The sequence below is a fragment of the Salvia hispanica genome, chromosome 1 (genome assembly GCF_029641045.1).
Source record: "Salvia hispanica isolate PSC_SH4W2 chromosome 1, Shi_PSC_v1, whole genome shotgun sequence".
Classification (NCBI taxonomy): domain Eukaryota; kingdom Viridiplantae; phylum Streptophyta; class Magnoliopsida; order Lamiales; family Lamiaceae; genus Salvia; species Salvia hispanica.
The window spans coordinates 66392991-66405545 of NC_142692.1; the positions used below are offsets into that span (position 1 = coordinate 66392991).

A 12555-nucleotide genomic window follows, 5' to 3' on the forward strand; every position below is an offset into this window, starting at 1 on the left:
ACGACAAAATATCGTAACGAAATAGCACTAAATCTCAACATTTATTTTCATATCAACACGTCAGTCTAGCTAAGCTTGTGGTCCTGCTTACGAGGTGGCGCATGCTCCACATTCCACATTGCTCTCATGCAACACGTTTTCATCGATTTTAATCGGGCCAGCTACTTACTATTTTTATAATATACTAGATTATACTCTTTAATCATCTTGGAAATAATAGTCTTAGGATAATAGATGTTTTAATAAGATTGAAAATTGTGTAGAGAATAAAAAAGTGTCTGGGATATTTTGGATGGAGTCTTCTATAGAATTATACTCCAATAAATATACGTTTTTCTATTATTGTTATATAATTTTTTACGAAAAGGAAATTATTATTTGATGCGATCAATCCAACATCTTTATACATTATCAAAAAATGTTATTTATAGGACCAATTTTTTAATGATGTAAACTTATAAATATATGTTGGTTAGACAGAGAGCCGAAAATGTCCCACCCTATTTTCTGTATCAAATTTTTTCCATAAATTGAAAGAAAAATTGTATTCTGCTTTCTCTTGTGTTAATCCATACTAATGAGCCCAGTTAAATTATATTCAGTCATTAACCATCATCTCTTTATGATTTAATGACGAGACAAAAGTGACAACCAAATAAATTAGGGTCAGATTTAGGGTTGGGCTTTTAGCCCAAAAATTGGAAACAAGCTTTAATTTTCAAAGGGCAACTTGCCAAATTAATCATGAAACATGGGCAAATTTTGGCTAGTCCACACTAGATGAATTTTTTTCAATTATCTCTGTCTTTCCCTTTCTTGGCGAATTACGCACTGATGTGACAACCAGTTTACCATTGCACGTCACAGTAGCGGCTTTTATGCTCTTGCCACCCATCATTAAATAAAAATAAAAATAAAAATAAAATGAATCTACAAAGGTTGAAGACCTAAAGTGGGAACTAGAGTGATGTATCTAAGTATCCCAAATCATCACAACAGCAATGACTCCAACACCAAACAAGACAGCTAAAAACCTATAATGTGGAGTGTCAACAGCCACCTTGTTGAGAGGCTTATACCCCTTGGAGAGCAGATGATTTATGGACACATAGATGAACACACCACAGGCCAGCCCCATCGATATCGCGAATATCCAGTCCGCCACCTGGCCCTGCGTGGTCGAGTCTATCACAATGCCGATGGCCACGCCAATCGGGGTTGAGATCGCGAACGCAAAGGCGTACGTGGCAGAGGACAGGAGGGGCCTCTCGGGCATCATCCTCAGGAGCGCTATCCCCATCGCGACTGCAGCAAATATTTTGTGCAGGCAGACCGTCCACAGAGCTCGCCAAGCGTCTGCTTTTGTCTCTGCCACTCCGATTGCTATCCCTTCGAAGACAGAGTGGAAGCACAGCGCGGCTATGAGCAGCACGCTGTCGCCTAGCGAAGTAGCCCTTGTGAATGAAGCTTGGGCTTCTCTAGAGCCATTGTCCTGAAATAACAGAACCAGCTAGGATATATGTAAACTTTTTTTAAGGCCAAATGTCTTGAAGTTGAACAAGTTTTGATCTTTTCAGTTTCACCTGTGGCTTTGTATCCAAAGACAAACTATTGTTGTTGCTAGGATTTGCTACAACAAAGAGAGAAGAATTAGGACAAACTAAATACTATAAGAGCTTCAACCATGAATACAGAATTAGGAAAAACTAAAAACAATTTAAAATTTTAAATCATAAAAATCAGATCTTTAAACTAATTCACCTACAATGAGGACCACCCATAAGTGAAAAAGCTACTACACCTAACACACTATGCAAGTTTAATTAATTAAAACAAAAACACAACCAAACCACCAATTCTATAGAGTGGGAACATAACTTATAGTTAAAGCTTCAATAAACTCAAACAAACAAACAAAATCTCATCATATACTAAAATCCAACTTATTCACCAAAGCAACCTTTTCAATTATAGCCTTAACCATGAAATATCTCCCAACCACCATCCATTCCATCTCAATCTTCACAACTCATCAAATTCATCGCAACAATTGTTAGGGAGATTTAGAATATTGAACAAAAACGGATAATCTGAAAGTCGTGATAAATCACTTTCAGATCAAATCAATTTCGGTGGTTCTACCAAAATATTTGATCGGATACAATTCAGAGAAATCAGAACTTCTATATGTTGATGTTCGAGAAGTGTGTAGAACCAAGAGAATCGATCAGATTTTGAAGAAGATGAACCAGTGCATCTGTAGATGCAGTGCATCTGTAGGAGGAGGGAAAAAACCGAAAATAACTAATTTTCAAAAGGTTTCCGAAATTGCAAATTAGTCCTTTGACTTTCAGAAATTACATTTTCGGATGAATTTCTTACACAGCAACTTCGTTGGAAATAAAAAATTTCCAAGCTGCCTGGGCTCGACCCCAGCCGGGGGCGCTGCTCCCGGACCCCCGTTCATCTAACATCATAATGAATTCAAATAAGCGTGCACTCCGCACCTCCAGACTTATATGATGTCTCATTATGACCATACTGATCAATCAAGTTAATCCAATTACACTAAAATATCCAACAACAATTCCAATTTGATTCAATTTCACAACTAAACAATAACTAATTACAACTAACTAAAATTAAATTCAATGAAAACAAGCATACCTTGAAGCTCGAGGTCGGAGGCATGAGCTGATTTCTTGGCGTAGAGATGAGAAACGACGCAATCGGCGGCCATGGTCATCAAGTAGCCGGCGCAGGCGAGCATGAATGCGAAGGGGTACTCTGTCTCCGTCAATTCGGCGAAAGTCTCGTTGGAATCGCTGAGGAAATGCATCAGGGCGGTGCCGAGGAAGACGCCGGCGGCGAATTGCGTCCCCATTATCAGAAAACCCTCGTTCCATTTCATGAAATACGGCGACATTCCGCCGGCGAATGTCGCCGCGAACACCAGTATCAGGCACCATAGCTTCGCTGAGATCAGAGAGCGAGACCTCAGGTTCGGCTTCTCCGACGGCGAGTCGGTGTCGGAGTCGCCGTGGGCGGAGGCGGCGAGGACGAGGAGGAGGAAGAAGAAGAATGGGAGGGAACGAGACATGAGAGTGAATTTGTGTGTATTATTGTGGCTTTGGTGTATAAATTAAGTTTCTTTTCAAGAATAAAAAATTTAATATGGACGAATTATGGGTTGTCTAACATGTCGTTGTCAACAAGAAGGTGACTGGGAAGTTTGATTAACAATTCAGCAGTCCGGACATGTTGCTACGCGACACAATTGCAGCTGCATATTACTCCCTCCGTCCCCGATTAGGAGTCACACTTTGACCGGGCCCGGGTTTTTAGAAATGTAAAGAAAAGTTAATTGAAAAAGTTTGTGGAATGTGGGACCCGTTTTTTTATATTAGTTTTATAATAAAATGTGAGTGAATTGAATTGAGTCAGTGGAAGTGGAATGTGAGACCTACTTACCATTTATGGTAAAAATGACGTGTGACTCTTAATTGGAGACGGACTAAAAAATGGAAAAGTGTGACTCTTAATCGAGGACGGAGGGAGTACTGATATGTTTGGAGCACTGATATTTTATTCAGAAAGTGTCTAATAATTCATTTATTTGCAAGGAAATTTACAGATGAAAAGAATGGAAGATGGGGAACGTAGGAGGCACATCACATGACAATATGTTCAGACTACTAGACTTTTATTTGAGAAGTTTGTAATATTCATTTTCTGCAAGGAAATTTACAAATAAAAAGATGAGGACAGAGATGAAAGATGAAGCCCATGATTCATATTACAAGATATGTCTAGACTACTGAAATAGACCACGAAATAGACAGAGATTTATGGTACAAGCATATTGTCACGTAGAGAGATAAATAATTTGAGAAATTTAGAATACAAATTTAGTAGCTAGACGCATTGTTAAGTTAATTATAATTGCAGTAATTATTGGAATTTTATTAGAAAAGTTTGTAATATTCATTTTTTTCAATGAAATTTACAAATGAAAAGAAGAGGACGGAAATGGAAGAGGGAGCACATGATTCTCTATAGGTAAGGCTTTGAAGGGAATCATATAAATATTGACCAAATAATGTTTATATATAACCAATAATGTGTTCGAAGCATAAGATACCCAGGCAATAAAATAGAGTATGAAAATAACGGATATCCGATGTCATTATCTCATTGTATGTCTTTATAAATTCGATTCGGATTTAAAAAAAGGTTTCAATGATACTATAACTATAGTTTTTTATTTGTAGCAAGTTCCATACCTCCATTTTTTTAATCTTAAAATATCATTCCAAATTTTCAATTCCAAGGGCAATTCTGGCGAAGAAAATTGGGGTATACATAAAATGATACTCCTACTATCCTTTTTGCAACAGAAATTCAATAAAATACCTAAGTAGGGAATTTGAATATAAGTACAGTAAATGAAGTTGGATACGCAATGGAAATTTATTGACATATTGAATATGAGTCCAAAATGTGGCCGAATTTATTAGTCCTCATCCCAATCGAGTGAATGGGACCACACTCATCTATTACCCACCCATTTTATTTCTTTGGCTTTCAATTTTTCCACATCCATCTCATCTGTTTTTTAGGTTATAGTATATTATAAATTGAAATGCATAAGATTATTATCTGAACGAAAAATAACAAAATCATGAAAATACTACTATATGTCCCGGAATAAGAGTCGTATTTAGTTATAACACGGATTTTAAGAAATGTAAAGAAAAGTGAATTGAATAAGTTGGTGGAATATGAGTCGGATTAGTATATTTATTTAATAACAAAATGTGAGTGAGATAAGTTGGTGGAATGTGGGACCTACTTATAATTTACGGTAAAAATGAAATAAGACTCTTATTGAAACGGACCAAAATGACAGAACAAGACTCTTATTGTGGGACTGGGGGATTATTAATTTAATCATTTAAACAATCACCCAAAGTGTCATTGCTAATTGATTATTGATGATCGCCATGTGCAAGTGAGAGCAAACATCAGAAAGATTTGCAATGGTACAAGCGATTATTAAGAGATCGTTTTGGAATTGCATATGTTCAAACTGGATAGGTTGTAGTATTTTCTTAAGGTCTCTTGTAACCGGAAAAAAAAAATTAGAACGTGGGAGAATTTACACAATTTTACATAAACATGAGTATACAATAAGCAAAGTTTGGATACTGAGTTTTATTAGTAAGATATTAAGGAAACAATTTTGATTAATTTTTAAATAATAGGATGGTACAAGAAAAACAATAAAACAGTCCTGATACACAATCAACATGGAGATTAAGATAGATGCCTTGCTCAAAACTACAATCGTTTAAGTTCAAATTAATATAGATGTACTCAGAATGGGCCCTCTTAAGTGGTGGGTCTTGGGCCGTCACTCATGCTAGCCCACTCTCAATCCCCACTTCTAGAAAATGAGACAATCTCGATTCAATATCTTTTGGACTCTTTCTTAATAATGTTAACTGCAAAAAAAGAATAAACTTTTTTCCTCTTTGGGTCTCATTTAGAGTAATTAAAATTTAAAATACAAATAGTAGTAGTATTATTTTTTTTTAGACGTATGTATCATTTTTTTTGTTTTTTTTAATCATAGACGTGTATATAGATATGTGATCAAATGAAAACTCTATATATTGTACAAACTCAAAATTATGATCTGGACCATTGAAAAATATCAACATATCGCAAAAAAGCATCAACAAGAAAATGTCAACAGAATTTCAACGATAGTCAATGATTGATGTTGTGTTGATACTGTGTTGACATTAAAATCTTGAAATTTTACACTGGGTTGATATTGTATTGAAGCTGTGTTGAAGTTGTGTTGAGGAGTTTTGAGTTTGTACAATATATAAATTTGCATTTTATCACTACCCCGTCAATATATCTATAAAAACTTAGCTACTTAGCTTCTAGCGAGATAGCCTCAAGTACTCTTGTTTAATAATTTAATGGAAATGAATTTGATCTAGTCCAATACAATTAAAGGTGATTAGTATAGTACGTGTAATGGATTATTGATTCTTATAGCAACTATAATTTGCTAAAATAAATTCATAAAATAATCAAGATGTGTTCATTTATTTAGGACCTACTAAAAAGTTTGCTACTACTATTTGTTTTAATTTCACCATGAAATAATTTGCATGAAATATAATTCAATTTGTTTATACTTGAGGTCAAAATTCAAATCTATCTTTTGCACAAAAAGATGGAATATGAACATCCTGCCATAAATATCCTTCCACTTTTACGTTCAATGTCGCAATCTGGGGGCATTTCTGTAAAACAACTTCCAACTCTTCACCTATAAAGAGGCGCCATTTTCCTCTGTATATTCACCATGCTTCTTCAAAAATTTATCCCCAAAACACACACACTCGCACACACAATTGGATCAAACCCTAAGAAATGGACCAAAAATATCACCCCACCGGATCTCAACCGTCGAAGAAGATGATCTCTCACCTCCTAATCTCCGTCTCACTCTTCTCCTTCCTAATTTCCTACTCCTCGTCTCTGCTCCACTCCTCCCCCAAATTCCACCCCTACTTCTCTGCCACCTCCTTCCACCTCCTCACCCACGCGCTCAGCAAAAACTGCCTCTTCCTCGTCTGCAACGGCCTCCTCGTCTTCCTCGCCAAGTCCTCCGGCTTAATTCGCCCTCCCGCCGCTCACGATCTCGACGATAAGCGGATCGCCGACGCCTTGATGCAGACGGCTCTCGACCGATTCCAATTGGACGAGACCGCCGATGCGGATCGCAATCGCGATCATCGCGATCGCGCCGGAGACGACGAAGGGGATCAGATCGGAAAAGAAGTCTCCATTTTCATCGCGGAGAGTGAGGAGGAAAGAGGAGAAGATGAGCGTGATTCCTCCGCGGACGGAAATCGACCGGATTCGGCGAGTTGCTGGCTTTTCCAGGACGATGTGGAGGAGCTGTACGGACTCGACGGCGAGGAAGGAGAAGATGATGATGATGAAGTGGAGAAGAAAGAGGAGATGATGAGTACGGAGGAGCTGAATCGGAAATTTGAAGATTTCATAAGGAAGATGAAAGAGGAGATTATAATTAGTGAAGCAAGGCACAAGGTGCTCATGCTTAATTCACCTAATTAAATTTAATATATTTATTTAAATATATATAAACACATATATATCGAATTTAATATATAATTTTCCTTTTGTTAGTGAGTTAATTACGTTCAATAGTAATGTAAATTTTGAATTTCTTGTATAGACTAATTAGTAGAAGCCACTTTGTTTGTATAGGCTTTTGAGCTGCTTTTCTTCTTTATTGGATATAAATGTTGTTATTATTTATTCCACTTCCTAACTTAACAAAATTACATTCGTTTGCAATTTACTTACAAATTTTAGTAGGAGTATTAAAAATATATAAAACCGCCATTCTTTGTTATATTCAACTTATATAATTCATACGTACTACATAAATTGGGACACCAAATTTGCACACTGAATTTGAAGTAACGAAAATGACAATTAATAATTTTAGTACAAAATATTTTAATTATTGTTCAAACGTATCGCAACTCAACTCCCAAACTTTTGATCTTACTACATGGATATTAACATTTTTTTTTCTGATAATCATCAAAGTTTAGGGTTTAAATTTCCACAGTTTCATCTCTACCTAGTTAAAAGGGATATCGACGCCTAATATCATGGAACTTTTAAAAAGTTGGGTTTTTTCCACGAACTTTGAAATTGACAAATAATATCACGAACTTTATCCCGAGTTTGTTATTTTCCACCAATGAAAAAATTTCAGGTATATTAATTGATTGAAGAACAAATTTAGAGGATGTGCTTCAAGAAAAACTATTCTTAAATATTGAAAATCTTGAGACTCTTGAAGTAGTTGTCGAGAAATTACGAAAAAAATCTGTATCATGATATTATTGCCGGAATTTTTTCATTGATGGGAAATAACAAATTCGGGGTAAAGTTCGCGATATTATTTGTCAATTTCAAAGTTCGTGGGAAAAACCTAATTTTTTAAAGTTCTGTGATAATACTAGTTGTAGTAATATTTTAAATTTTAAGGCATGTAAAATATACTGATGGTTAATACTACGATGTCACGATTTTTCCTTAACTATGTGATTATAATTAAAATAAGTTGGCATAGTTGTGAACTTGTCATATTACACAACCATGCCTAAATGCAACTGTAATAATAGCTAGCACTATCACAATCATAGAGAAGCAAACGGTATTTTCTTTAAATTACACATTTAATTTTGATCATACACTATAGTAAAATTATATTTTTCATTATAATTTTAGAGTTTTCATATACTCCATATGCCCACGATTTAAAAGATCTATTTTACTCCACAGTTTAAGATCGATTTACTTTTTTTTCATTTCGGTATATAAACCCCACATTACATATATTTTTTTCACTCACAATTCATTATAAAACTATTAAAAATGAGAATGATATTCCACTAATTTTTTTTCATTACAAAATCAATGAATTTTTTAAAATTTATGTTAAGTCAAATTACTTTTAATATAGTGGACCGAGAGAATAAAAAATTGTGTGTCATCTTATATATATGTAAACATAACCTAGCTAGTAGCTACCTTATTAAAATTGATTCCACATAGCACAGAGATTAGTTATTATCAAACAAATGAGAATATATGAGTCAAATGGCAAAAGCTCAAAAGAGAAATTAAATATCGGGAGTAAAAAATTGCCTTAGTAGTCATCTTGATTACTCCCTCTGTTCCAGATAATTCGACCCAGTATTTTATTTCGGACCGTCCTACATAATTTGTCTCACTTCACTTTTACCATTTTTGGCAGTGGACCCACATTCCACTAACTCATTTCTACCCACATTTTATTATAAAACTAATATAGGACTCATATCCCACTAACTTTTTCAACTCACTTTCCATTAGGTTTCTTAAAACTCGTGCCGGGTCAAAGTGTCCCGAATTATCTGGGAGTAGCGTTTTTAGTTTTGCATTTTACGTGCTAAGTTGAAAGTATAATTATGACTTTAAATTTAGTTTTTGTTAAGTATATCCCTATACATATATACTGCTACTACTATATACTTATCACACAATTATTGATTACACAAGTAATTAATTTATAGCAAAAATTCTATATTTGCGCTATATATCCGCGTCGACCCATCTCCTGCATGGATCATCATGAAGATTCGAACCACCATGCATGCATAGTCCATGGACCCATTTATTTATCCGATTATCGTTAGGGATATTCTTTTGAGATGAATATAGTATATAGTTATAGTTTGACTGGATCATTTACTTCATGATATAAAACACTTTGGAGGTAAGACTTTGGAAAATGTGTTAAAGGGTGGTAATTAATTGATGTGTTTTAAAGAAAAAAAAGGTAAAGAGTATGCTAACTATTTTTAGGATATTTCAAATAGAAGATATTCTGATTTTATGTATTGCTAATAATTTTTCATAGTAACTTTTATTCCAGTATAAATAGGGTTTAAGTTTTTGTTAGAATTTTATTGAAAATTAAAATAACTGTACCGTTTATAATAGAGGGATAAATTAATACAACAATATATTAGTGCCAATGAGATTTAGTTCAAGTGAGAAAATTCAATCTCATGTGTTTCTTGAATAAAAAAATGTTACACATCATATATGTACACCCCCCCCCCCCCCTCCCAACAAACATGCACACATTAATATTAAAGCAAAATAAAATGCAAATAATATAGAAAACGTGAGAAAAATGAAAATTCTTAATCCCTACATATTTAAAAATTAAAACTTGCAATAAATCCGTGTGTAGCACAAAATCATTTAAATTTATGTTAATAATTTAGGGGAAAACATGTGTACATAAGTATGTAAGTTAGAAATATAGTTGAAATATGGATGAAGGTAAAGTTTCAGTTAGCTGTTAGCAGATGCATTGTCTCTTCTACTTAAATCAGTTAGAGAGAACAAAATAAATAAATAAAATAATTAAAATTGGGGGGAGAGTGTTATAATCAAAAAAGCTTCTTTATTTGATATTCTCTTCATATTGGGACGGCGGGAAAAATATGCAATCGTTTAGTATTATTAGGGATCGAAGGAATCTTTATATGTATAAGAGCACTCCCAATGGAGTTCCCTTATTTCTCCCTTATTTCTCCCTAACTCCTGCCACATCAGCGCCACATCAGCATCACATTTTATCCCCAGTTTTTAGCCAACCCCTACAATGGTTTCTCCCTTATTTCTCCCTTATTTCTCCCTAACTCAACATTTCATTTTTACATCATCACTAATTTAATTGTTTTATTTTTATATATAATAAAGCTAGCTTATTTAATTTATAAAGATAAATCAAATAAATAGTAATAAAGTTCGTTGTATTAAACACGGGTACACATTACAACGAAGAAAATTAAAAAAAAAAAAAGTACACGAATGGAAATAAAAAATCAAAAAAAAAATTCAAAGAAAAAAAAATTCAAGGGCGGTGGGCGCGGTTTCTATTTGCCCACAATTCTTCGATGATATCGTGTTGTAGTGCTTGATGGGCCTCCTTCTGGTGTATGTCCATGAACGCCTGGAACCGTTCATGTTCGTTGTGCGGTACACCCTGGCGGGCGGACTCGGTTGAGACACCGTGACTCGATGATGCAACACTTGGGTCGTTGGTGACGTCGAGGACGCCTTCGTGTTCATCTTCGATGATCATGTTATGCATGATGATGCACGCATACATGATATCGGCAATATCCCCCTGGTAGAAAAAGCGCGTCGGACCCTTTACCAGTGCAAATCGCGATTGGAGCACCCCAAATGCCCTCTCCACATCCTTGCGCGCAGACTCTTGCGCTCGGGCAAAATACCTTCTTCTATCTCCGAGTGGGCATCTGATCGTCTTCAGAAACACGGGCCATTGCGGATAGATGCCGTCAGCCAGGTAGTACCCCATGTTATGCACATTGCCATTGGCCGTGAATTCGATGGAGGGGCCTAATCCGTTGATCCGCTCGTTGAAAAGGGGCGAGGAATTGAGAACATTTAGGTCGTTGTTCGACCCGGCTATACCAAAATAAGCATGCCAAATCCAAAGCCGTTGGTCGGCAACGGCTTCAAGAATGATGGTGGGATGCGTACCTTTGTAGCCGGTAGTAAACTGGCCTCGCCACGCGGTTGGGCAGTTCTTCCACTGCCAGTGCATACAGTCGATGCTGCCGAGCATCCCCGGAAAGCCGTGGGTCCTCCAGTGCCAATCCAGTAGGAACTGGCAGTCAGCTGCGTCCGGCGAGCGAAGGTAGTGCTCCCCAAATATCTCTCGCACGCCCTGACAGAAATTCTTCAGGCACTCGTTGCCAGTCGTCTCGCCGCATTGCAGATACTCATCGAACATGTCGGCGGACCCTCCATATGCCAACTGCCGGATGGCAACAGTGCATTTCTGTAGGGGCGATAGTCCGGGCTTCCCTGCTGCGTCTCGCTGGAGCCGGAACTCGGGGTAACGCGCGGACAACGCATTAACAATGCGCAGGAAGAGGGAGCGGCGCATTCTGAACCGGCGACGAAATACATCTGCCGGATAACGTGGTTCCTCCGCGAAATAATCGGCGAACAGCCGATCGTGCGCACCAGTGTGGTTGCGAGGGATGTATCGGCGCCGCCGGCGGATTGGCCGTTGGGGGGGTGGCTGCTGCATTCGAGCGATCTCGCTTTGTATGCAGCGGGAGATATAGTTGTTGATTGGGTTGTTGGCGAAACCCGCTACATCCCATCCGGTGGGAGCGGGAGGTACCTCTTCTTCGGAAGAAGAATGTGATATTTCCTCGTCGGACTGAGCACGAGACGATGAATCAGAACTCATTTAATAAAGATGGAGAGAAAAAAGATTGAAAATTTGTGTGAATGAAGTTTGTGGGTGATGAATGGAGGAAGAGGATGAAATATTTATAGGGGTGGGATAAAATAGCCGTTCGGCCAAAAAAAAAAAAAAAAATTTTAAAAATCGCCGATTATCGCCGAGCGTCGCCCACAGTGGCCGGCGATCGCTCGGCGATAATCCGGCGATAAATCGCCACTCGGCGAAGCAACGGTAACATTATCGCCGAATTATCGCCGACTTCGCCACAATGGCCGGCGATAATTCGGCGATAATCGGCGATTTATCGCCGAGAATTCGCCACCTCCATTGGGAGTGCTCTAAAGAAGAAAAGGATCGATTTGGTGGAATCTTTGGCGGCTATCCCTTTTTGTTCTTTTCTTTTTTTACTTCGAATCATATCAAATCATCCTATCTTTCTAATTTCATTCCTATGTTCTTCACAAATAGGATCTCTAACTTTAACTAGTTTAAATTTTTTAAAAATATAAAAAAATTCAGGATTTACAAATGAAAGAAAAGTACTTTGTGATTAATTTCTATAACAATTGATTACCTACTTGCGTAGGCATACATAACAAAAATATTGTAGAGACTCATTAAAACTATTCTTACATTCAAATGTA

At 36.8% G+C, this 12555-nt stretch overlaps 2 protein-coding genes across 2 annotated transcripts; one reads left to right on the forward strand and one right to left on the reverse strand.

Moving 5' to 3' along the window:
- Positions 1 to 837: 837 nt before the first annotated feature.
- On the reverse strand, positions 838 to 3134 carry ZIP11 (zinc transporter 11 precursor). Its single transcript, XM_048120142.2, has 3 exons — positions 2668 to 3134; positions 1584 to 1630; positions 838 to 1492 (listed from the first exon to the last, which is right to left on the reverse strand). Exons 1-3 carry the CDS (start codon positions 3098 to 3100, stop codon positions 974 to 976), a joined length of 999 nt encoding a protein of 332 aa, XP_047976099.1. The 5' UTR covers positions 3101 to 3134; the 3' UTR covers positions 838 to 973.
- Positions 3135 to 6388: 3254 nt separating this feature from the next.
- On the forward strand, positions 6389 to 7373 carry LOC125217780 (uncharacterized). The gene has a single exon (XM_048119315.2). The coding sequence runs from the start codon at positions 6454 to 6456 to the stop codon at positions 7162 to 7164; it is 711 nt and encodes a 236-aa protein (XP_047975272.1). The 5' UTR covers positions 6389 to 6453; the 3' UTR covers positions 7165 to 7373.
- The last annotated feature ends 5182 nt before the right edge of the window (positions 7374 to 12555 follow it).

Coding starts and splice junctions, on each gene's coding strand:
- ZIP11 (XM_048120142.2), bottom strand. CDS start 3,100: ATGTCTCGTTCCCTCCCATTCTTCTTCTTCCTCCTCCTCGTCCTCGCC. Junction 1,631..2,667: donor CTCCGACCTCGAGCTTCAAG/GTATGCTTGTTT, acceptor TCTTTGTTGTAG/CAAATCCTAGCAACAACAAT. Junction 1,493..1,583: donor CTTTGGATACAAAGCCACAG/GTGAAACTGAAA, acceptor CTGTTATTTCAG/GACAATGGCTCTAGAGAAGC.
- LOC125217780 (XM_048119315.2), top strand. CDS start 6,454: ATGGACCAAAAATATCACCCCACCGGATCTCAACCGTCGAAGAAGATG.